This window comes from Entelurus aequoreus, linkage group LG12, assembly GCF_033978785.1.
Source record: "Entelurus aequoreus isolate RoL-2023_Sb linkage group LG12, RoL_Eaeq_v1.1, whole genome shotgun sequence".
Classification (NCBI taxonomy): domain Eukaryota; kingdom Metazoa; phylum Chordata; class Actinopteri; order Syngnathiformes; family Syngnathidae; genus Entelurus; species Entelurus aequoreus.
In genome coordinates, this window is record NC_084742.1 from 20,606,476 (window position 1) to 20,632,141 (window position 25,666).

At 40.6% G+C, this 25,666-nt stretch overlaps 2 protein-coding genes across 2 annotated transcripts in view; both read left to right on the forward strand.

Annotated features, from left to right (window-relative positions):
• The first annotated feature begins 126 nt into the window (after positions 1-126).
• On the forward strand, positions 127-15,910 carry acadvl (acyl-CoA dehydrogenase very long chain). Its single transcript, XM_062065140.1, has 21 exons — positions 127-269; positions 488-575; positions 652-715; positions 4,086-4,157; positions 4,233-4,305; positions 4,383-4,447; positions 4,542-4,676; positions 4,752-4,896; positions 6,422-6,551; positions 6,632-6,757; positions 6,844-7,042; positions 10,187-10,291; positions 10,355-10,441; positions 11,180-11,242; positions 13,976-14,077; positions 14,162-14,259; positions 14,333-14,405; positions 14,487-14,559; positions 14,644-14,716; positions 14,797-14,872; positions 15,049-15,910. Exons 2-21 carry the CDS (start codon positions 502-504, stop codon positions 15,184-15,186), a joined length of 1,971 nt encoding a protein of 656 aa, XP_061921124.1. The 5' UTR covers positions 127-269; positions 488-501; the 3' UTR covers positions 15,187-15,910.
• A 143-nt stretch (positions 15,911-16,053) lies between these two features.
• dnah2 (dynein, axonemal, heavy chain 2) overlaps positions 16,054-25,666 on the forward strand; it is a 49,272-nt gene continuing 39,659 nt past the window's right edge. The window contains exons 1-10 of the mRNA XM_062065141.1: positions 16,054-16,889; positions 18,364-18,578; positions 18,660-18,824; positions 18,999-19,227; positions 19,307-19,417; positions 19,491-19,726; positions 19,904-20,095; positions 20,934-21,091; positions 21,187-21,274; positions 21,362-21,567. Of these exons, the coding sequence (XP_061921125.1) occupies positions 16,829-16,889; positions 18,364-18,578; positions 18,660-18,824; positions 18,999-19,227; positions 19,307-19,417; positions 19,491-19,726; positions 19,904-20,095; positions 20,934-21,091; positions 21,187-21,274; positions 21,362-21,567 (1,661 nt within the window). The 5' untranslated portion in view covers positions 16,054-16,828. The remainder of the gene's footprint in view (positions 16,890-18,363; positions 18,579-18,659; positions 18,825-18,998; positions 19,228-19,306; positions 19,418-19,490; positions 19,727-19,903; positions 20,096-20,933; positions 21,092-21,186; positions 21,275-21,361; positions 21,568-25,666) is intronic.

Genomic DNA, 25,666 nt, shown 5'->3' on the forward strand with positions numbered 1-25,666 from the left:
TTGACATCATTAGCTTTCTTGCTAATAAATTGAGTGACGTAATATCTACAAATGGTATGATTTTTACACCACTGTGTTGATACGCGGAGCAGCCATCTTGGAAGCATTTTTGTAGTTGCAGCGCCACAAGTGAAACAACATATCCCAGGCACCACTGCGATCTATCATCCGGGTAACCCAGTTTTGGGAAGGACCTGAGAAAAACTGACATCTTATGAAAGGTCTGCGTCTGCTCCGACTTTAGGACGTATAACATACCCTACACATAGGTAAGTGATATAACTATGATCTAATTGAATGAGATTAAGCATAAGGAACTTTACTGAACCTTTTTGTAAACTACAAGAAACATTCGTCACGTAACGTCAGCCTGTGTCAACACTAAGCTAACTTAGCCAAGCCAGTTTACTCTGTGGCTTATTTTTTCTAGTCTTATCTAACTTACTTTTTCATACAACATAATTTGTTATATGTTGTCTCTCTTTAGCACACGGATAAATCATGCTGCTTCTGAAAGTCGGACAGTCTGCTGCACTTTGTGGTGCCGTTCTTAGGGTCACACCCGGGCTGAATGGGTTTGTAACACTGTATAGCATTGTCTTTATCAATTATTATTATATTAACATTTGCATAATACTAACTTGTCTTTAGGGCACAGCGTCAGGCAGTCGTCGCTGTGAAAAATACACGTCTTTATGCAAGTCAAGCAGCAGAGGTACGTCGGTGTAACACTGCATATACTATTATCATTACTTCAGGTGGACATTTATTTAAGTGACTTTACAGTTGAAACATTTCTGGCAATGTCATTGATTTGGTGTTAGTGGTGATACAACATGCCCCCTCCCAAGCTGGGATAAGTAGAGGAAAGTTCATTAGTCACGTGACCCACTTCTAAAGGTGACACTGCAGCTGTCCTGATACAACTCATACAGTTTTTGATTGATTGAGACTTTTATTAGTAGATTGTGCAGTACAGTACATATTCCGTACAATTGACTACTAAATGGTAACACCCGAATAAGTTTTTCAACTTGTTTAAGTCGGGCTCCATGTTAATCAATTCATGGTATAAATATATACTATCAGCATAATACAGTCATCACACAAGTTAATCGTCAGAGTACATACATTGAATTATTTACATTATTTACAATCCGGGTGGTGGTGGTTGGGGGGGGGGGGGGGGGGTTAGGTTTGTTTGATATCAGCACTTCAGTCATCAACAATAATATCATCTGAGAAATGGACATTGAAACAGTGTAAGTCAGACTTCGTAGGATATGTACGGCGATCAGTGAACATAGTGAGCTCAGAAAGCATTAGAACAAGTATATACATTTGATTAATTCATTAATTGACAGGAAGTCAACGGTAGAAACACCAAACAAATGCAGCTGTAAAATTCTGCTGTCACAAACACTGTTGTATCCAGAAAATATGTATAGACGATGATTGCTGCAAATGGCAAAAACACGCAAAACTCCCAGAACGACAGAGAGAGAAATACTGCAAGTTGAATACCTAGGGCAGGGGTCGGCAACCCGCGGCTCCGGAGCCGCATGCGGCTCTTTGACCACTCTGATGCGGCTCAGCTGCATACTTGCCGACCATCCCGGTTTTCCCAGTATACTTAACGACCCCCCCGATTTTCCCAGGAGACTGCCTCTCCTAGAAATCTCCCAGGGCAAATATTATCCTATTTTCACTCTAATTACTTAATCAAGGGCGTGCCCTAATGGCACTGCATTAATTGTCCTCTATAGCATTTACAAACAGCTTTTACTTGCACACGTAGGCGACAGCAAGGCATACTTGCTCAACAGCCACACAGCTTACACTGACGGTAGCCGTATAAAACAACTTTAACACTGTTACGTTACAAATATGCGCCACACTGTGAACCCACACCAAAAAAGAATGACAAAAACATTTCTGGAGAACATCCGCACCGTAACACAACACAACAAATACCCAGAATCCCATGCAGCCCTAACTCTTCCGGTCTACATTATACACCCCCGCTACCACCAAACCCCCCCACACATCAACACCCCCCATCCCTCTCCGTGCGTCGGTTGAGCGGAAGACTTAGGGCTGCATGGGATTCTGGGTATTTGTTGTGTTGTGTTTATGTTGTGTTACAGTGCAGATGTTCTCCAGAAATGTGTTTGTCATTCTTTTTTGGTGTGGGTTCAAAGTGTGGCGCATATTTGTAACGTAACAGTGTTAAAGTTGTTTTTGTACGACTACAGTCAGTGTAAGCTGTGTGGCTGTTGAACAAGTATGCCTTGCTGGCACTTACGTGAGCAAGCAAAAGCTGCATTCAATATGTGGCCAAGCAGGTACGCTGTTTGGGCAGGCTGTAGAGGACGCTAAAAGCAGTGCCAACATGTCCTGAAATTTGGGAGTCTCCTGGAAAATTGAGAGGGTTGGCAAGAAAGACGCTATCAAGCGCCATTCAATTAAAAGTCGCGGGCCGCACTAACATTAAATTTCCTTATTAAGATGCGTGCCGGTGCGTGTGTCAGAGACCCCTGGTTAACATAGTGCAAAGCAATTTAAGCTTTGTATGCGGTGTTTTTCATTTTAAATTTTCAAAATTTTTTTGTGGCTCCCATTGTTTTCTTTAATTTGTGAAACTTTCCAAAATGGCTCTTTGAGTGGTAAAGGTTGCCGACCCCTGACCTAGGGGAACCAGACCAGAAGAAAGTTGACCAAAAAAACAGGCAAATTTCTTTGGAGCAACCTGCTTATATATTTAAAAACAAACTGGCTTAATCTGTTAACCGAGCAAACTTCTGTGTTCCGTGAATATTTCTCTCATGCAGGTATTTAGGGGGTTTCTGTGTGTTTTTGGCATTTGCAGCATTTTTCTTCTTCTTTTTATCTTGCAGTACGTATATAATAACAGATGTTGTGATGCGCAGCATTTTCCCGTTGCTATTTTGGGTGTCCTGTATAATTTTGTGTTAGGATGTTGCTGCATGTCTGCCCCTGTCGGCTAGGCCTGGGCTGACAACAAATTTTGCTCGAACATATATTGACCTACAAATTATTGCAGATAAACAATATTATTGCCATTACTTTTTGGAGACCAAATTAACCACTGATGTAATAATACATACCGGTAATGATAATGTGTGTATGTCAATGTCAATAAACTTGAATCTCTAGTACATTTTAAGATTGTAATTTAAATGTAAACTTTTAAATCGTCAAGTTAATTAAAACCAACTAACAATCAAATATACTTTGTTAGCAACATTTTGCAATTGAATAAAAATCACAACCAAAAGCAATAAAATATGTTAAGGAAGGGTTTGGGGGCCCTCAAATATACACAACCAAAACAATAAATAAAATGACTAAATAAAGTATTGACAAATTTACACTTAAATTTTGAACATGTAGGCGGAGGTAGAATTGTACATTACTTAAAAGACAATTTAAAGGTAGGACCTTTTTAAACAAACGCGCAGAGTAGCAATGTAAACACTACAGTATTAGCAGATGTATTAACAGGTTTTATGAAAAAAAACAAAACAAGTCTGGCGGACTCCTAGTGTGGAACACCAACATGACAAATATATTTAGAATGTTTGCAGCGCTTTTAGAAATGCTAGTTTTTCAACAGTATTTAATGGCAGCATGTCTTTGGCGATTAATTTAGCCACACTGTCTGTGAGCGCACACTATTTTGCAGTGTTTGGTTTGCACTCACCGTGTACACCAAACGCGAACTGAGTGTGGACTGTCTGGTGGTTGTTTCAATTGGGCGTGCAGGTTGGTTGTATTTGCGCACATTTGCCAAACTGGCTCATCGGTGTTAATAGGCTCATCTCGTTCCAAAGTTTCAAACTGAAATATTCCCACACTGGTGGAGTGGCCTTTGGTTTTGTGGTCATTTTGCCCATGTTCGCTATTACATGAGTTGGTCAGCGGCCCGGCCTCGCTGCACAAAGAGTTGAAGCCGCTTAATGAAGGACAAGGGAATTCAGAATGTACAAAAGCATTATACAAGTATAACCCATTTACCATGTTATTCTCCTGCTGAAGTGAGCAAATCTCTTGTTCTACCGTAGGTGGTGTTAGAGAAGCCGGCGGCAGTCGGCACTGATGCTGCCAGCGCGGTGGACAAGACGAAGGCTGCAGCTGTATGTTGCTGTCCAAATTGTCACTTTGTTGAGTGAAGTCAGGTTGTTCAGGTTCTTCCACTTAATGTTCTGCAGGAGTCCAAATCTTTTGCTGTCAATATTTTCAAAGGTCAGATTGTCACATCTCAAGTTTTTCCCTTTCCCTCAGGTAATGTAAATATTTAATTGAGAAGCTATTTAAGTGGAGACTACTTTAATTAATCAATTATCTTTTGTGTTTATTAGTCCTGAATGAAGAACAGGAGCAGTTTCTTCGGGAGCTTGTCGGACCCGTCTGCAAATTTTTTGAGGTGGAAGCAAAACAATTAGAGCTTTTTTGTCGTCTGTTTTCTGATTTCTATTGTGCTTTAATAGTAAGCTGTTTCTGTGTCTTCCTCTCTACAGGAGGTGAATGATCCTGCCAAGAATGACATGTTGGAGAAAGTAGAGGACCACACCATGACGGGCCTGAAAGAGATGGGCGCCTTTGGCCTTCAGGTGCCGGCTGACCTGGGAGGCCTTGGTCTCACCAACACTCAGGTGTGTCCGCTTGGTAATGGCCCTATGTGGATAACTTCTACACAGTGAGTGAGAACCTGGCCCATTTCTCCTCAGTATGCCCGCCTTGTGGAGATTGTCGGCACTCACGATCTCGGTGTTGGCATCACGCTTGGTGCCCACCAGTCTATCGGCTTCAAGGGCATTCTGCTTTTTGGGAATGCAACACAGAAGGAGAAATACCTGCCAAAACTTGCATCAGGTAATCTAGTACTTTAGTACCGACTATATACAGCTCTTGTACTTGGTATCGATCGATATTTGTATATATCCGAACACGATCGGATTAAGGTGTTTCCATGGGCTGTAGGAGGCTTATTTAGAGCCGAACTATTTGAGAAGTCGGACTAATTTAGTGCATGGACACGTACTGACTGATGAAACATTTACATCTCAACCATAAACAGCGGCAGCTTTGCACAGAGTGGGTCTGGGTCTCCTCTCTGCTCTGACGAGATTGGAATGGGCTTAATTGTTATGGCACTTAAAAGTGCAGCAAAATGTGTTTTCAGTACAAGCTGTCTAAGAGCAGACATTCAGTAGACAAATGACCGCCTGTGAGGAGAGGCTCACAGCAGCACTGCTTGTACGTTAAGGACATTAGAGTCTTACGCGCTTTCATGTCCCCAAACGTCCCAAAAAATTGCTAGATTTGTGGCTAGTCGCTTTTGAGAAAAAAAGTTACTAAGAGGAGTTAGATTGTAGATTTAGCGAGAAAGTTGCTAAGTTGACAACACTGCGCTGAAGTTTGTCTGTCTGTGTCTGATAAATTAAGACGCAAAAACCCGCTTTACTTTGCTTCTGATTGGTTTACATTGCGTAGTGCCTTCCGTGGTTGGCTCGAGTTAGGCGCAAGCATTTATGGATTGGTCTGTGATTGGTTCTTTTGGTAAGTATCAGAATTACTTGAACCACAGCAGGCTGCGAGGAAACCTAATATTATTATTATTTCATAATATTATGAAAAAATAAATATAGAGTAGTAAAGGTGCAACATTTAAGCGTGAGAAATGTCAAGTGTGGCGTGAGAAAGGGTTAAATTGCGTGACTCTCAGGCTTGGTAGCTCTGAAGCTAGGTCTTTAGCACAATGAACAGTGTTGTAGATGCTGTGATTACCTCGCAGAGTTGTGGCAAAGTTTGAGCTGGAAGTCTTTCAAATCAGTGCAGCAGGGCTGACTGCTATGTTGCTCTGTCGTTGTCAGTCGCAAACGAGAACGGTACTCAGAAGTCTAGCAAGATTCAAGCGGCCATATTTTGTATCAGATCTACAATCAACTGTATAATGACTTTACACCTGGACATCGACCTTTCCTTACTACATATAGATAATTTCGGAGGCTCGCCAAACAATGTAAAGGTATTCATATCTCTCTAAAGTTACAATTGGTTATCGGTTTGTACCAATACATTTTTACTATGTGCGTGTCTGCATGCGTGGGCGCCATAGCTCCTTCCCTTGGCAGATTAATGATGTCCACCATACCTCACTGGCCAGGGTATGTTAGGGACAGATAGCGTGAGAAGGAAGTTTGTTGTGTAAAAAGGCAGCATTGTTTTGATGGCGCTCAGTAGTCCATATTTAAAAATACAACATTTTTAAATCTAAATCTACTTCGCAATTTTGGGGGGACTTTTTAGTTGCGCAGTGCGAGCAGTGATTTTGTATATTTACTTAAAAACATAATTTAAAGGAAAGACATTAGCGACTTTTGATGTGTATGTGCAGGTGAGCACATTGCTGCCTTTTGCCTGACGGAACCAGCCAGTGGTTCTGATGCTGCCTCCATCAAAACCACAGCTGTTCAGTCCCCCTGCGGAAAGTATTTTACTCTCAGTGGCAGCAAGATCTGGATCAGGTGAGACCACATGTCTGACATTGCATATTCACAATTTAAAAAAGTATATTCTTACTTTTATGACATTTTGCTCTGGGCAGCAATGGAGGTCTGGCTGAGATCTTCACAGTGTTTGCCAAGACGCCAATGAAGGATCCTAAGACTGGACAGATGAAGGACAAGATCACAGCCTTAGTTGTGGAGAAGAGCTTCGGTGGTGTGACACAGTGAGACTTTTTTTCCCTGACTGTTGGTCACCAAAGTTGTGTGACGAGTTGATTTTTGCTTTTTTCCCCTCCTTCCTAATTTTCAGTGGGCCACCAGAGAAGAAGATGGGCATCAAGGCCTCCAACACGGCTGAGGTTTATTTCGACAATGTTCGCGTGCCGGCAGACTGTGTGCTGGGCGAGATTGGCGGTGGTTTCAAGGTTGCTATGAACATCCTCAACAATGGCAGATTTGGCATGGCGGCCGCCCTCTCTGGCACCATGAAAGGAGCAATCAATCAAGCTGTAAGTAGAATGGAAATGACTGCATTATAAACAGGTTAGCAAATGTATTCATACATACCAGATATAAAATGAGCTGAGCAAATTTGAATGTTATCCACATTATTCACATCCAAATTCTGATTAAGGCTTGCAAGCCATATTCGCCTTCTTTCTTTTTAGACAATCGCTCTGTCGGCACTCTGTTTTTTCACAACTTTGTGAAAATACAGTAGTAGTACTGTAGATATTTTTATCTGTTTGCTCAATTCTGACAGTCGAAAAACACCGCAAAAGTTAACAATTTAACTTTAGCAGAGATGCTAACAGTCCCTTTCACAAACATGTGTTTTCTTCTACTATTGCTGGTATTTTTGCTAATGTTTTTCAATTAGTTTACAATAGAGAATTTTCCAGAGTATTTGGTTTAACCATTGTGTTTTCTAATGTGAAAGAGCAGTGAGTTAATTCATAAACTTAAAATTAATTCTGGCCCTCTGATTTTCTTTTTGTCTTTGTAGTTTTTTGTCCGTATGGATATTAATTGGTCTTAAGTTATATTCTTTATGGTCTTAAAGTCCTAAAAAGTCCTACATTTGACTTGTGGAAACCTGCAGAGACTCTGAAAGAAGAAGATGAAGCGTTCTCATACTTTCTTTAACATCCAGAAATAAATTGTCAGACAGCTTGAAACATGCCTCCTATAAGCCCTGTGAAGGAACCCAGAATTGATTTTATTTAAATGTTTGAAATATTTCAGGGTTCCTCACAAGGAAACTTTATAATGTATCAAATCCATTAACGACTATAAAGTTAAGTGACTTCAGAGTTATTGTGATGTAGAGAAATCTCATGTTTTTACCAATTTTCCCAGGAGATTTCCCATACTTTGAAATACAAATGAAACATCTTTCAAGCGTTTTTTTTAATCATCTTTAAAATTGTTCTCGTCTCTCATGATTGTGAACAATAGGCAAAATTCCCCCCAAAAAGTGAAGGTCCCCTTAAAATTAGAGATGAAACACAATTTGAGTTTGTGTGTTGAGTCTTCACAATGAAGTTACAGTCAAACTAAGCACACAAATGAAAGTACATTAATATACATATGATGTGCACATACTTGCAGGAATCATATTAAATAATTCAATAATACAGTTTGTTATAAACTGAAAAATGCAATACATTTTATAAAGGTTGAAGGTTAGCTCTAATGCAACAATGGACCAGCTCTTTGACAGGTTAATGAAAATTAGCAGAGCGAACTTGTCCAAACATTTATCAAATTAGATTTACAGAAGAAAATTGACACTTAAGAGCATTTGAATTTCTATTTACAGGCATATATTCACCAAACTTTGCAGAAAAGAATACTGACCGCTAACTTTGTACTCCTCAGTAAGTCTCCTGCTCCTGCAGCAACACACGCTAGCTGTGTTTGCGTGCTGACTAACTACGGAAGCCTGTTGCTCAAACCTCAAACTCTGAATTTAAAAACAAATAACGTAGTCAATGTTTTGTGGAACATGATTGCAGGAGATGGAAGCACATATATCACCTGGAAGGTGAAGTGTTACTGGACAGCCATCAGACTGTATAATACAAATGTTCCTTTTTGACTGTACTTGAATGTATAATAGACTGTATTTATATAATTCACATGTGAATAATGCTGTATAATCGACTGTATTTGTTATTCACATGTGAATAATGCTGTATAATAGACTGTATTTATGTTATTCACATGTGAATAATGCTGTATAATAGACTGTAATTATATTATTCACATGTAAAAATACCTAAATGTTAATTGTCTATCGTGAGCGAACTGTGGTCCTGAATTTCCCCCAAGGATCCATAAAGTACTCTCTATTCTATTCTATTGCAAAATCTTGAGAGAAAAAAAATATATACACTACCGTTCAAAAATTTGGGGTCACCCAAACAATTTTGTGGAATAGCCTTCATTTCTAAGAACAAGAATAGACTGTCTAGTTTCAGATGAAAGTTCTCTTTTTCTGGCCATTTTGAGCGTTTAATTGACCCCACAAATGTGATGCTCCAGAAACTCAATCTGCTCAAAGGAAGGTCAGTTTTGTAGCTTCTGTAACGAGCTAAACTGTTTTCAGATGTGTGAACATGATTGCACAAGGGTTTTCTAATCATCAATTAGCCTTCTGAGCCAATGAGCAAACACACTGTACCATTAGAACACTGGAGTGATAGTTGCTGGAAATGGGCCTCTATACACCTATGTAGATATTGCACCAAAAACCAGACATTTGCAGCTAGAATAGTCATTTACCACATTAGCAATGTATAGAGTGTATTTCTTTAAAGTTAAGACTAGTTTAAAGTTATCTTCATTGAAAAGTACAGTGCTTTTCCTTCAAAAATAAGGACATTTCAATGTGACCCCAAACGGTAGTGTATATTTTAAATTTTTACTCCTGGTTGCCTTAAACTTAAATGAATATATTGGAAACACTGCATATGTGGTCTGCGATTGACCGGTGGTCCAGGTTGTACCTCACCTATCGACTAAAGCCAGCTGGGATAGCCTCTGGCAGACCTGCAAACTCCTCTGCATTCTGTGGGAGACTCCTGGATATTGTCTTTGTCTGAAACATCCCAACTGACGTTAAAAAAAAATCTCCGGAATTGTGATGTTTTCGTGTTGATGTAAGATATTGATATAAAGGACCAAAATAACGGCAACAAACTTCTTCTTAGCATGCAGCTGTCTTCTCAACTGCCCCCACACATCCCTGCTTTCCCTCCCTTTCCCTGCTTGCTCATTAAATCACCACTCAGGACTCAGCCTGTACTTATTCACGGTCTCACAGACAGTTGAAAATGATAAAACTCAAGGGGCTGGGGGAATCTTCCAGATTGCAAACATCAAATGTTGGCAGCTCTGCAAGGGATATAGAAAATGGATGGATGGATGGATAGGTTATGTTTTAGATATTAGAGTCAACATTTCAGATTTTTCTCTTTTTGTTGTGCCTTCTTGCTCTTTTTCCCCATTTCTGCTGTTTTATTTCTCCAATGTGCCTGTAGTAAAAATAAGCTGTAGCCCGTATATGGTTCCCTGGCCAGAATTTGGACACTCCTACATCATATGAATGCATTTAATGGTTAAAGGTTGCTTTTTTTCCTTTTCATCAGGTGGACCATGCAGCCAACAGGACCCAGTTTGGAAACAAGATCCACACTTATGGGACCATACAAGAGAAGCTTGCTCGTATGACCATGCTGCAGTACGTCACAGAGGTTGGTAGACGTTTAGCATCATCGCTTTAAATCTGCTAAACCGCTGACATGTGTTTTCTGCAGTCTCTGGCCTACATGATCAGTGGAAACATGGACAGCGGAGCAACTGAATTCCAGATTGAAGCTGCTATCAGCAAGATATTTGCCTCTGTGAGAAGCTTTCCATGAACATGTCGTAACCCCGGATTTCCACTGAATGCGTAACGGCCGCGGGACAACTTGACCCTGCGGGATGGACGCCGTCCAGTCATCCTCACCGCTGTTCTGTTGCGGCTTTGTTGTGCAACGAAATAACGCTGACTTTTACGAGGTTTTGTAAATCCGCTCATACTCACATGATAAGGAAAGTTTTAATGAAGTGAACCACATAAAGTTTGTGTCCTTCCAGAGGAGCAGAAGCAAATACACTTGGTCCTGCTTTGATAAACCGCGTTATTTTTTTGCAGCAGGCAACAATACAACAGTAACATCTTTGACAAGTTAACTTCATTAGGACCTTTCAAAGTGTAAAATACGATCCGCCTTGAAGACGGAGTGTTTTATATTGAAAGTAAATCGGATACTTTATTTTCTTTTTGTGCCTAACTTCCTGTCCAACACTAGCAGATTTTAGCTAAATAGAACAGATTTGTTGCAAAAATAACTCTGCGTATATCTAGCGCTGGTACGCGGAACGTCAACGGCATACCAGCTCAATCTAATCAACAGTCTCCCCACCGCCCGCGTTCATCACCGACACTGGGCGGTGGAAACGGACAAATTGATTTAATAAAAATGGAAAGAGTACGCTGCCGTGCGTGTGCCGGTCCGCGGCAATTTCGCATTCAGTGCAAATCTGGGGTAATAGGTTTGTATTGCAGGTGCTCATTCGCATCTTTTTGTTAACAGGAAGCCGCTTGGACTGTGACTGATGAGTGCATTCAGGTCATGGGTGGCATGGGCTACATGAAGGTAAGAGATCATTCCAGTTGTAGTATTGTCAACTTTATCATCATTATTGCTAAGCCACAACATAAATACTGTCTAGTGACACAGCAACAAAGTGTGATCACAGAGGCTGCTTGTCAATTGCAAAATAAGCTTTAAAATAAAAGAACAGCAGTATTGGCAAGGATTCTCCACCCATTTTTAATTTCTTAAAAAAAAAAATAGTTTGACCCGGGAATGAAGATTTTATCATATACAAAAGCCTTATTGGCTCTGTAGTCCAGTGCTTATTTATTTCCTGTGGGGAGACTGATGAGATTGAGCACTGCTGCCACCTAGCTGCATGTTTGCATTATGTTTTAACATGAATATTACAGTGTGTACTGCAGTAATCTCCCCTATTGCTTGTGATCCCCCGGGAGGTCCTGACCCACTATTTGAGAATAACTGTTGTGATCACCATTGCAGCTTTGTTAAACAGTCAAAATATTGTAATGTTTGTGGAATGTTGTTGAGGCAGGATGACCATGCACTGAGGCTTTTATTGGCGTCTACAAAAGAGCACTGTCTACCTTTACAGCAAGAAGCACTTCACACTTCATTGCGGTTTACTCGGCTGGTCAACTTACCTTATCTCTTGCGCCGGGTATAACTACATAGCAGGAAATGCCCTTGTAGACAATCACTCAATCACAGCTCAGAACCATACACAATACTCCCGTCGTTACAATATCTTAAAAGCACAAGATCAAAATAAAGATATGCACAAATGGAAGAAAACAATGTTAAAAATCTGCCGGAGGTCGAATAATCTCTTATTGGCCTCTTGTCTCTGGCCAAAGTCACAAGTAAATGTGCAAGCAATGGTTATTTTCTGTCTGAACAACTGTCTGTTGACCCCAGTCATTTTTCCTAGAGGTGTCGAGATAAGCTTTTAAATAATGTTTCTAAAAATGAACCACGCTGCACCCGTCTTATCATTTCCAGGCTCTTCACACAATGGAAAACATTCACAGTCAGAAAATGTGTTTGGGCCATCAAGAGTTTTTTTTCTGCAAGCATTTAAAGGGCACATACATTTATGTTCATAATAATAGCAGTGTGTTTAAAAAGGTGTGTAAACCTCAAAATTCTTCAAATAAATTGTATTTTAATGAACACAAATGCATTGGGGAGACGGCCCATTCTATTTCAAAGCCAGAAAAATGGAAAAACGTAATTCAAATTTGACAATATTTTACAGAAAGTCAAGAAATATAAAACAAAAAAATAGCAGTGTTGACATCTTTCTTTATAAAACTCAAATGTACTGTATAAACTAAGAAAGGCTTGCAGATTCAACTTTCCTTAGAATTATTAACTATAATTTAGTTGCATAACCACGGTTTCTGATAACTGCTTCAAATCTGTGGCACATGGAGTCGACAGGTATTGCAGCCCAGGACAATTGTACTACGTTCCACAATTCCTCTGCATTTTTTGGTTTTGCCTCATGAACAGCATTCTTTATGTCAGCCCACAAGTTTTCAATGGGATTGAGGTTCAGGGATTGTGCTGGCCACTCCATTACTTGAACTCTGTTTGTCTGGAACCATGATTTTACTCGCTTCCTGGTGTGTTTGGGGTCATTGTCTTGTTGAAACACCCATTTCAAGGGCATTTCCTCTTCAGCATACGGCAACATGACTTCTTCCAGTATTCTGGTGTACTCAAACTGATCTATGATCCCTGGTACGCGATAAATAGGACCAACACCATAGTACGAGAAACATCCCCATATCATGATGCTTGCACCACCATGCTTCACCGTCTTCACTGTGTACTGGGGCTTGAATTCAGTGTTTGCAGGACGTCTGACAAACTGTCTTTGGCCCTTAGACCCAAAAAGAACAATCTTACTCTCATCAGTCCCCAAATATTACGCCATTTCTCTTTAGGCCAGTCAATGTGTTCTTTGGCAAATTGTAACCACTTCAGCACACGTCTTTTTTTTAACAATGGGACTTTGCGGGGGCTTCTTGCTGGTAGCTTGGCTTCACATAGACGTGGTCTGATTGTTGCAGTACTCACAGGCCATCTAAGATCTTCTTTCATCCTCCTGGAGCTGATCATTGGCTGAGCCTTTGCCATTTTGGTTATTCTCCGATCCATTTCAATAGTCGTTTTTCTTTTTCTTCCTCGCCTTTTTGGTTTTGGCTGCCATTTTTAAGCATTTGATATCATTTTAGCTGAACAGCCTATCATTTTCTGCACTTCTTTATAGGTTTTCCCCTCTTTTATTAAATTCTTAATCAAAGAACGCTCTTCTTCTAAACAGTGTCTTGAACGACCCATTTTACTCTGTTTTTCCAAGGACAAATGCACAGCCAGCATATGCAGCGTCAGTTGCCTTGATCCTAAAATAAGGGCCACTTGTTTAACATATTTTTTTTTACACATAATCAATGATGTCACTTATGGAACGCAGCACTGCTATTTTTTTGAACACGCCCCTTTCAGTAAATGATTCAGTTTCACAGAATCAGCAGCATGCACATCATTCCTGTTGGGTCTTTTGGTTTTCTATACCTTTACTAAACCTTCTAGAAACTTACTTGCAGTGTAGCAGTTGAAATTCTAACAAAAACAGTGATTTATCTTGCTAGTGATGTGGGACTGCTATTATTTTGAACACAACTGTAGATGCTAACCTGTACACGTTAATGCTGCACATGACTATCGTTCTCCAAGTGAACTAGTACACATGGTCTTCCACAGGACTCTGGAATAGAGCGAGTGATGAGAGATCTGAGAATTTTCCGCATCTTCGAGGGTACCAACGACATCCTCAGACTTTTTGTGGCCCTCAATGGCTTCCAGGTGGATATTATGGATGATAGAGTATATGTTGTTTGAGAGAGACTGCATGACTCACCTTTGACACATGTTCTGTCTGCTCCTCAGAATGCTGGCAACCAGTTGAAGAGCTTGCAAAAAGCAATGAAGAACCCACTCGGCAATGCTGGGCTCCTGGCAGAAGAGCTCACCAAGAGAGCTAAAAGGTAACCTTTCAGTGCTCTGTTGTGCTTTGCCATTCGCGACCAGAATGAAACTGATACGCCTCTCGCTTTTTAGGAAAGCAGGCTTAAGCACAGGCTTGACACTTCAAGGGACAGTCCATCCGGAGCTGGCTCATAGTGGTGAACTGGTGTGTTAATCAGTCTTAATTACTTGTGCCACAAAAAGTGATTTCATCAACTTTTTGTTTTTGTTTGCCTCTTTCACACAGGCCGTAAAAGCTGTTGAACAATTTGGCATTGCCATCGAGGAGCTTCTTATCAAACATGGCAAGAAGATTATTGGTGAGTGTGTGAAAGGACATATCCCACACATTGCTCGGCACATTTGTGAAAATGGGGAGAATAAACAATATGTTCCTGTTGCAGATGAGCAGTTTGTATTGCAGAGAGTTGCCAACTGCGCAATTGACATTTACACCATGGTTGTTGTCCTGGCGAGGTAGAGAAACATTCTTCTTGTCCATGTGTGTCCACATACTGTATATCTGCAAAGCCTAGTGTGATTGTTGTCCTCCACAGGGCTTCACGTTCACTCAGTCAGGGGCTGCCTTCAGGCCAACATGAGAAGGTTTTGTGCGAGACCTGGTGTGTAGAGGTGAGATGTGCTCCAAAATGCACACTAACTTAACACACAACAAATTTCCTCAAGATAAGCTTGTATGTTGGAAGATTTGATGTAAAATGATCAAAATTCATTATTTCCTTCATTGCCTGCATGCTTTTTAGGGATCATAATGACATTTATCTCCTTTTTTTTTTCTTTTCTTTCAGAGCCATGATAGACTCATGCGGGACATCAAGGCGCTGCGCTCCAACCAGTCCAGGCATCTCTTCAAGAACTTGCAGGCCATTTCTACGGCTGTGGTGGAGAACGGTGGAACGGTGGCACCTCACCCACTGGGTTTCTAAAAGCTTTTTTCCAATTGTGTCTTTATTTCTTTCTCTTACCGGGCTCTCAGAGCTGCACATCATGATCCTAGAGGCCGTGACACAAGGTCGTACATTTGAAGTTGTCATGAGTTTCTTCTGTGTATTCATGTGCCTGCTCAGCCTAGGTTGTTGAATGTCATAGTTTGAATCCTGGAGATGAACTTTTAAGCTGTACAAAACAAAACAATTAACACCGCCAAACAAAAAACATGATCACCTCATCTCAGAACCAACAGTGAGCGAATGTCTTCATGATGTGGAGATTTACAGCCTTCCTGACTTTGTGCTGAACACTATTTAACTTGTTGAAAGGGACGGAAGTGTCATTTTCACCATATATATTCGAGGGGATTTTTCTTTGTACTGTAATATGTATTTAAAATGGAGTGAAATACCGGTAGGACTGTTCATGTTTTCAGTGCCTGTGTTGCATGTTCAATGCCAGTGTCAGTTGCTAAGCCTTTGCATTATGGAACATATGACCACACAGATGCAGTCTCAGGTTGGACAACACTGGAAACCTGTAATTATCTCATCTTCTATGACAACATAACTCAAGAACAAAGGAAAAAAGTAAATCTGCATTGTGGTAAAGTGATTTGTTGCATCATTTAGCTACTAGGGAAGGTTTTTAATTTTTGTTTTACAATTGTTTTGCAGTTGACACATCCATTAATAAAGTCATATCACTTCAGCGCAATAATGTTGCATTTTTTTTGTTTTGTAAATTTATATGCAGTTTAACAAGTCAAATTATTATTTTGTTTCTGTCGTTTTATAGTAAATTTTTGTGCACAATAGTCACTGCATTGAAATACACTTTGTATTATCCTACTTTACTCATGCTGGTGGGTTGTTTAAAATGCTCACAGCTTAAAACTGCTACTTTTTTTTTTTAGATAATCTGTCCATTATTCTTTTTAGAGTGTAAACTTGCATTACAGTATACCACAGGTGTCCAAAGTGGTGCTTGCGGCACATACCAAATATACAATAAAGCAAAAAGATTATTTTTTATTTAAAAAAAATAAAGTAGAAATATGAGTAGAAGTTGTTAAAGTATTTTATGAGAAAGAAAGTAATGTCATTTTAGAAGCGTAAAGTTTAGTGAATATATATTTTTTCTTTTTGACCTCATCCGGTGACGTCACGTTATGACGTCCCCGTTGTTGCCATTATAAGTGAGGTGCTCACGTATGCCCACAAACTACAGCTACTTAATAGAAAGTGTCCATTTTCCAGTTTGGACTGGTTGCTGCTAATATATTTTGGGAGGGGAAGCTGGTGAATATTTAAAGGTTTACCTAAAAAATGTGTTTCTGAATGTGTGTAGAAAGCTAAGTGTTTTACTGAATGTATAGGCGTAATTTGGTTTTGTACGCCACAAATGATTAAACACCATTAATGGTGTCGGACCGGTGTTCATGTCTCGCCGTGTTTAGAATGGTCGCCTTGGTGACGGGTACTTTCCACACGGCGCTAAAAAACCGTGTAGCTCCCGCTTATATGCGAGTTTTAAGCGCTTTTTTAAAACTCTGAATTCACTACTCAACTCAGACATGTGAAGTTGCTGGGGTTTTTTTTCGAATTGAAAACCCTAGATAAACGTGAATGCTGAGAGATGGAGTCGCAAAGCCAGGAAACCATAGAAAAAACTGAGGACGAGGAAGGCGACTATTCTGGTTAGTACACTAACTATGACCTCCCCACAAGTGCCAACAGTTTCGTGTATTATCAGTTTTGTGTATTATTAATGGTGTTTATTTACTAAATGTTAGGGTGTTTACACTTGTAGTCTGGTACTGTACAAAAATGTAAAAATATTCTTGGTGGTCACTTTAGTGCGGTGTTACAAAAAAGATCAATTGGAATAATACATAATGTTGGATATAGAGAACATACAAACCCTTTATTTATTGAATCACAAATTCAACGATTTGGTATATTTGCAAACAGCTAAAATTATGTACAAAGCAAACTATAACCTGCTACCAAGAATGTACAACAATTCTTCTCAACAAAAGAGGAGAAATATAACCTTAGAGGAAAATGTAATTTAAAACATTTGTATGCTCGTACAACACTTAAAACCTTTAGCATATCAGTATGTGGAATTCAATTATGGAATGGCTTAACCAAAGAAATCAAACAAAGCGCCAATATGATTCAGTTTGAGACTGTTCAAACTACAAGTGTTCACAAAGTACACAGAACAAGAATTTTGATGAACATCTTGAACCGTTTTTTTTATTTTATTGAGACAGATTATTTATGTATTTAATATTAGTTTACTTACTATGGTATATTATTTGCTTATTATTTATTTGTTCACTGTTATGTTACAGAGAACAAGGATTTAGGATAAAATTGCTATGGTATGAAAAGGGGTAGGATTAAATAAACTCAGCTTCTTCCTACTCCTTTTTGAAAATGCTGTAAGGAAACAACTGGAAATATGTGATGAATGACATTGTATTGTATGCATGTTCAAAATAAACTGAAACTGAACTGAACTCTTGTACTTTTATCAGCGGGCCAAAAATGTTAAGCATATATGCATAAAGTCACACCTCGATTGGACGGCCATTTAAAATAACATGACTTCTTTCGGGTCACTCATTTATAGGACAATTTGTTTCTATGGCAGATATTTACCTACTGACATAAGAGAGTATATCAATGTGATAATGACATCAAAATGGTTCATGCATGTTCTGCAAGAAGGCAGCATTTCTAACGTCTTAACCAAACTATAATAAGCAAGAGTGCAGGTACAGTCTGTTCAACTGCCCAACTACCTTTCACTATTTATTTACATTTCCGAGCTGACATTTCAGTCTTATTTCTTGATGAATTTCACTCATCAATGCCTGGTTATGGTCATATTTGGTGATTGTCTCTCAGAGTGTGTGTACACTGGTCATTTTGGTCCAGTTAATGTGGATTTGAGACCAGTTGGAGAGAGACAGAGAGAGCACGACAGACTCATCAAAATCAATCAATGTTAACACAAACCTCCATTAAAGTGACCCATCCATCCATCCATTTACCTAGTATTTTTTTATGATTTATTTTTGGTCTTGACCAGCTGAAATGTGTAAACAGGTCCTCAAAATGACAATACTACCCTTGTGTGTTGTCTTCTGACTACCTTAGTTACCACAGAGGATAAGGAAGACACTAACACTAACGACAAGAGTGAAGACCTCATCACTGAGGACACCAATGATGACAACATAGATGACCCCATTGACGACGATGATGAAAACAAAAATGAAACATCGGAGGACCATACAGACAATAAGGCAGAAGAAAAGACTGAAGAAGACATCATTATTGACTACCAAGAATCCCTCAAGATCATTCGTCGGGTAAAATGTTGCTATTTTTCATATCTGCTTCCAAACAAAACCCTCACATATATCTTTTTTTGCTGCCTTTCACACTCACAGAAGTTCATCCGTTGTGTCGACATTTCCGATATCACCCAAGAGATGTGGCTGGAAGACCATGAGAAGGTTCTAGATCAATTCATTGAGGACACATCGATCTCCACTTTGGTGGTCTACTTGGACACAGACATGACACTAAAGGTGGACTATTCCCTTCCATCACAGGTACTGTGTATTTCCTCCGCTTTGATTGGTAACTATCACCAGGATACAAGGTCTGAGTCAAAGAATTGCTTAAACTTACCAACTTCCCCACTTGGTAGAGCCTGTGCTTTTATCTTAACATGCACCAGACAACATGGTTGACTTCGCCCTCCAAGTAATGAACTTCCATGTCAGGTGGTGGAAGAGCTGTTCTATTTTATGCGTGAGCCAGAAGCCATTATCACTGCGGAGAGCTTCTACTTAGAGGTAGAATATGGGAATGTGCAGGGCGACCCCACTGAGAGCCTGCTTCACTTCCTGACCAGCTTACATACAGACGACATCGACATCAGCAGTGACTGGGAGAAGGGCATCAAAGACAACTACATCAACGGCATGCACAATTACCTGGCCATCCTCACAGGTGGGGGGTGCCCTGAGCTTGATTTGTTATTACTGCATAATTAGGAGTGTGTAATTTTTTCCATGTCATGTTTGAACAGAGACTGTTTGTGAGAAGGAGGGTAAGACAGTGTTGTACATTCCAATGGAAGGCCTGGTTGACAGCGCTGAAGAGGGCAGCAAGGACAGTCATCTGGTGCAGAGGATGGAATGTAAGTCTGTCTAAACATTGAATAAACGTTCATTGCAGCACAGCTGTATCTACAATTACTCTCCACATTTTAGCTGTCTTGATCCATTGGACAGACCAGATCAAGGAGCTGTTGAACGTTCAAGAAACCACTGTGAGCGACAACAGTGGTCCGCTGCAGGAGATAATGTACTGGGAGCGCCACTCAGGCAAGCTGATGGACATGAGTCAACAGCTGCAGAAGACCGGCATCAAGCACATTCAGCAAATGCTGGAGCTGGCCAACTCGCTTTATGTCAAGCGCTTCTGCAAACTCGTTGAGGAAATGCAGGTGAAGGCAGCTTTTATTTAACGAGAAAATTATGGAAAATGTCAAAAAATGACCTTGGTACTTCCTTGGTCTGTCCCCAACCCTCTTACATACAGTAAAATAATGGAAATGTAAAACATAACGCCTGTTAACAGTAGTACTCATTATCATTGTTCCTTTGTTGTGTTGCCCACACAGGATTCATCCATGGAGGCGCAGTCCAATGTGCGATTCCTGTCCTTATTGGTGGACCCCTGTAAAGAACTGGCTCAAGTTAAAATAAGTGAACTTGCTCTCAAGCTGAAGCACATTGTCAGTCTCATTCGTATCATCTGGATCAACTCCACCCATTACAACACCAATGAGCGGATCACAGGCCTCTTCATTAAGGTAGAGTTATACATTGGGATGGGCTATGAAAAGAAGCCAGAATATGTGAATTAAACCTACGCAACCATGCACAGGTAGAATATCTCCACATGCACAATGCATCTTGGCACACCATCTCTACACAAAAATGGTCCAATGGAAAACATAGTAGACCAACATCCACATAATTAGGTTTAAAAAAATGTGGTTACTCATGCCGTTACTGTTTTCAACGGGTAATCTGACTAATTAAATAAAACATTTATATTAAAATGTTACAACACCGGTGCTGCTATCAACAGTGAAATGTAGCACATTGTTGTTGTAGCGTCGTACAGTAGGATACAGAGACTGACACTCTTCTTCACGTCAACAGCAGTGCTCAGTTCCAATTTCCACACTCATGCGAAGGTGCATTCATGGACATCAAGTTAAAACTAGTGTTTTTAGGACTGAAATACAGCCGTGACTTCAACGTCATTGATGTAAAAAGCAAGAACATACTGTACATGTTAAGTGTACATAATGTCACAGCTGTCACGGCTGCTCAATTGCTACAAATTTATTGGATAGGAAGAATCTGCCGCTGTTCTTCTAGCCCTCCTTTGGACTCATCCAGCATATAGGTATAGCATACTGGTCTATTAGAAGGCATCACAGGACCTCTGTGCTGTTCTTACTGTACCCGTGTAAAATCCGGGCATTGAGACATATAATGCTCTCATTTGGGGCTCTGTAGAAGTTCACAAGTAGGTTAAAGGAAATAAGCTTTAGGAAGAGACCAGTTTCAGCTTCATAAAATAACAGAAATAATGTATATTATGTATATTAAAACTTCTAATTTGCTGCTGGCTTGCAGACAAGTTACGAGATCATCCGCCTGTGCATCAAGACTATCTCTCTGGACAGGATCTTTGAGGGCTTTGTAACCTCCAGCAAGCAAGACCTAATTGACTGCATCCAGTGCTGCGAGACCTGGAAGAGCATCTACACACGCGCTGTCGAGGTGCACCACGAGTAAGAGAAAGAAATCCATACTATTTGGCAATGTATGACAGATGCTTTGCGCTCAGATGGAATTGTTGCATATACTCCCCTTTTTTTTCTTTCAGACAATCTAAAAAAGGCTGGCTCCTGGACCAAACAAACATTTTCGTCCCAGTTGATGCCTGCATTCAGAGGTTTAAAGACTTGATTGAGGTGCACACATTTGACCCATCTGAAACAGGATAGTACCAATTGTATGTTGTGCACAGTGCCAGAGATGATGTTTGGTTTTCATTCTAGGTGTGTGACACACAACAGCAGTTTGCCCGCTGGGATGACGGCACCCAGAGACCGCTGCCGTGCTTCAGTGGCTATCAGGGCCCCGAGCTCACTCTCTCCCTTGTTAAGATCGAGGCCAAGTTCCAGCACGGCCTCGAAACCCTGCGCTCTGTTGACCAACGCATCCTGGAGGTGGAGAACACTACATGGCACATTGAGTTCAACAGGTGTGTCCACAATTGTTATATATGTGCAGCACAACGAGACTTGTTTTGTCAAAACCCTTTATTCAACTGCTACATATTACGGCAACTGTCCCACTTGACAGCCAAACCTTAATAGGACAGTAAGACATTACCAGAACCCATACATACATGTTATGAACATCACACTTGAATCCCCCAAAGGAATATACTACCAAAACCCCACATCCAATAACATAGTCCCCATGCCAGACCAGGGGGGCCATTTGCTCGCTGAGGGCCCCCTGGCTATGGCATGTTGCCACCCGTGGGGCACACCCTTGGCCCAACTGGCCACTAGAAAACTGCCGGACTTGGAGCACAGCCTACTACAGCTGTATCCCAGTTCAGGAAATTGCCACCGGGTCTCATCTCCCAATTGGTAAGTTGTGGAGCCAAATTGCTGATTCGCCATGTATGGCTCCAACCAGTAGGTTGTCAAGTTATTTCGGGGGTGAGGATGACCCCACCCACAAATAGCACAGCTGAACTCTGTCTGAAACACCAGATCCGCCCTTCCTCTGGCATGTGAGCCCTCTATCCAAGCTCCGGCCCACTGTGGAGCTGGCTACATCTACGCCGCGGTGGGTCCAGTCCTCAAACCAAGTTCCGGCCCACTGTGGAGTTGGCTACATCTACGCCGCGGTGGGTCCAGCCCTCAAGGAGTCAAGTGGTTGCCTCAGTTCTCTTACAATCATTAGCAGAACTGACGACTCCATAGTGGTGGTATTTGGATGCCAGAATGGTCGAACAGGGTTTCATTCAGACTTTCCACCCCATATTGTTCTCAGGATAATACACAGCCATTCTAATGTACTTGTTAAAGTGCCTTGCTAGGAACTCTGATAACTCGGCTGAGTTTGCAGAGTTGTACGTCCATTGTACGTTGTGATGGCCCTGTGTAAGCCCCAGCAACCAAAAAGCCTGTTTAGGCGGTCAGTAATGTTGGGCGTTTTGGTGGAGCTTAACTTGGAGTGCAAGTCATGCACAACCAGCAGGTTGACTTGTTTTCACGCTCAGAAGGCAACAGGTGCAGTTATGTACCAGCTGCTCCATTTCAGCCCATTGGAGGAGGGGACCAAAATTGCCTCTTCGGGCGGTGCCCCATAGGGACAGGCCAGGCCATCAGGTATCCACCATCGATCCCCACCTATGGGCCTGGCTCCAGAACGGGCCAGGTGACCCGCGTCTGGGTGAGGAAAATCTTGGTCTTTGTCTTATCTTTTTCATAAAGGTCTTCGAGCTGCTCTTTGTCTGGTCCCTTACCTAGGACCTGTTTGTCTTGGGAGACCCTACCAGAGGGTATAGAAGCTCCCAGACAACATAGCTCTTAGGGTAATTGGGACATGGAAACTCCTCTACCACAATAAGGTGGCAGCTCAGAGAGGAGGTTAAAATAGTTTAAAGGTTAAAAATGGTTTTAGAGGTGAGGAACAGAAGCTATACTGAAATGTATTATCAATCTTAAAATGCTAACTGTTGGTATAGCTAGAAGACTTAGCACACCCCAAGAGGTTCCAAAGTAACATAATGTATATATCCCAGCAGCTAAAATGCTGGCATAAAAAGTTGCAACAGGGGAACGGCTAGCATACTTCTAAAATGAGCGCTAAGTAACGAAATCTGTCATTATTAGGTTAAAATGTAACTAACTAAAACTAACTAACAAAAATGCTAGCATGCTAACATTTACTGCTAACAATAGCAGTGGAATAAGCTAACATACTTCTAAGATGGCAGCACATAACAAAATACATGTTTATCAGGTTAAAAAGTACGAAACTAGCTAAAATGCTTGCATAAAACGTTAGGATGCTAACATTAACATGTCAACAGGGGAATAGCTAGCATACTTTTAAGCTGGCACCAAGTAACAAAATCAAGATTTTAGGTTAAAACGTAAAAAAATGTGCTGAAATGCTAGCATAAAACATAAGCATGCTAACGTTAACATGCTAAAATTAGCAGGCTACCAGATGAAGGACTGGCATACTTTTAAGATGGCGCCAAATAACTGAATCAATGATTAATAGAATTTTTTTTAAAAGTACAAAATTAGCTAAAATGCTAGTATAGAAAGTTAGCATGCTAACATTAGCATGTAACAGGGGAACAGCTAGCATACTTCTTTGATGGTACCAAGCAACACAATCTATGTCCATCCATCCATCCATCCATTTCAGGGTCGCGGGGGGTGCTGGAGCCTACTCAGCTGCATTTGGGCGGAAGGCGGGGTACACCCTGGACAAGTTGCCACCTAATCGCAAGGCCAACACAGATAGACAGACAACATTCACACTCACATTCACACACTAGGGCCAATTTATGTTTATTAGGTTAAACATACAAAATTAACTAAAATACTAGCATAAATCGTTAGCGTGCACATGGGCGGTATAGGTTGGTTGGTAGAGTGGCCGTGCCAGCAACTTGAGGGTTGCAGGTTCGATCCCGCTTCCGCCATCCTAGTCACTGCCGTTGTGTCCTTGGGCAAGACACTTTACCCACCTGCTCCCAGTGCCACCCACACTGGTTTAAATGTAACTTAGATATTTGATTTCACTATGTAAAGCGCTTTGAGTCACTAGAGAAAAAGCACTATATAAATATAATTCACTTCACTTCATTTCACTATTATTAGAACAGTTTCCACACTTCCGAGATGGCACCCTGTAATCAAATTCATGAGCTGAACGGATTGGTGTTAGAACTCATTGAATCGGTCAAGAAATGTGGGAATTGTAGAACTTGGAAAAATATCCCATTCATTTTAATGGCAATTTCCTGGTAGTTTGAGAATTTTGGGATTTTTGAAAAATGATACATAGCATGACTGTCCTGAATAAGCTGAATTGGTCGTCGTTGCAATCGTTTGAATCGGTTAAGAAATGTGGGAATTGTGGAGCTTTGAAAAACGTTCCATTAATTTAAATGCTCTTATCCTGGTAATTTGTCAATTTCAGGAAAAGTGGGAATTTTATGAAGGTGATAAATAGCATGAATGTCTTCAATGAGCTGAATAGGAATTATTTTAATCGGTTATTTGATCTGGAACAATACACAACATCTGTCCTGGACTATATAAAAAAACTGCACAGACAATGTCACAGAGGAAAAGCGCATCCGGGTCTAGCCGAACAGGAAGCCATGGATGACAAAAGAAGTGCAGTGCCTGCTCAGGGAGAGAAACATTGCTTTCAGGGCTGGTGATGCAGCGCTATACAGGTGGTTGTGGGCGTAAGCTTGTTGTGTTAAATGTGTCTTTTAAAGATCCAGCCTATTATTTTTTATGCTTTGAATGTTAAATTATTTCTGCACTTCATGGGTTTGTACTGCAAATTTCGTTGTACTGGTACAATGACAATAAAGAGAATTCAATTCAATTCAAATGTGTTAGTATATTTGATAATTAGTGTTACAGAGTTCCAGAAAATCCAGGAAAACCACCGGAATTTGGTTAGAAACTTGGGAAAGTGTTAGTCTAAATTTCCCAGACGAGTGGAATGTGTTTATATTGGAATGGTTTGAATCAGTGAACAGGTTGGTGTTAGAACTAATTGAATTGGTCAAGGAATGTAGGAATTGTAGAACTTTGAAAAATGTCCTATTCATTTCAATGGGAATTTCCTGGAAATTCTGGAACTTCAGGAAAAGCGGGAATTTTTGGGAAAATGATAAATAGCTTGAATGCGCTGAACGAGTTGAATTGGTTGGTGTTGGAATGGTTTGATCCGGTCGAGAAGTGTAGGAAATGTAGAACTTTGAAAAATGTCCCTTTCATTTCAATGGAAATTTCCTGGAAGTTTCAGAGAAAAGCGGGAATTTTTTGAAAATGATAAGTAGCTTGAATGTCCTGAATGAGCTGAATTGGTTGGTGTTGGAATTCTTTGAATCGGTTGAGAAATGTTTATGGTTTGAGTTTATTTCGAACATGCATACAATTACAACATCATACATCACCATTTTTTTGACATATCGCCCAGCTTTACTCAAGGCTGCCGATATTTTTCTGTACCCTTCCCCAGATTTGTGTCTCGAGACAATCCTGTCTGAGAGGTCTACAGACAGTTCTTTCGACTTCATG

Bases quoted from the DNA above. Each gene is read 5' to 3' on its own strand.
- acadvl (XM_062065140.1), top strand. From the start codon at position 502: ATGCTGCTTCTGAAAGTCGGACAGTCTGCTGCACTTTGTGGTGCCGTT. The intron at 4,448-4,541 runs GTGGAAGCAAAA...TCCTCTCTACAG, and splicing joins CCGTCTGCAAATTTTTTGAG to GAGGTGAATGATCCTGCCAA. The intron at 7,043-10,186 runs GTAAGTAGAATG...CCTTTTCATCAG, and splicing joins AAGGAGCAATCAATCAAGCT to GTGGACCATGCAGCCAACAG.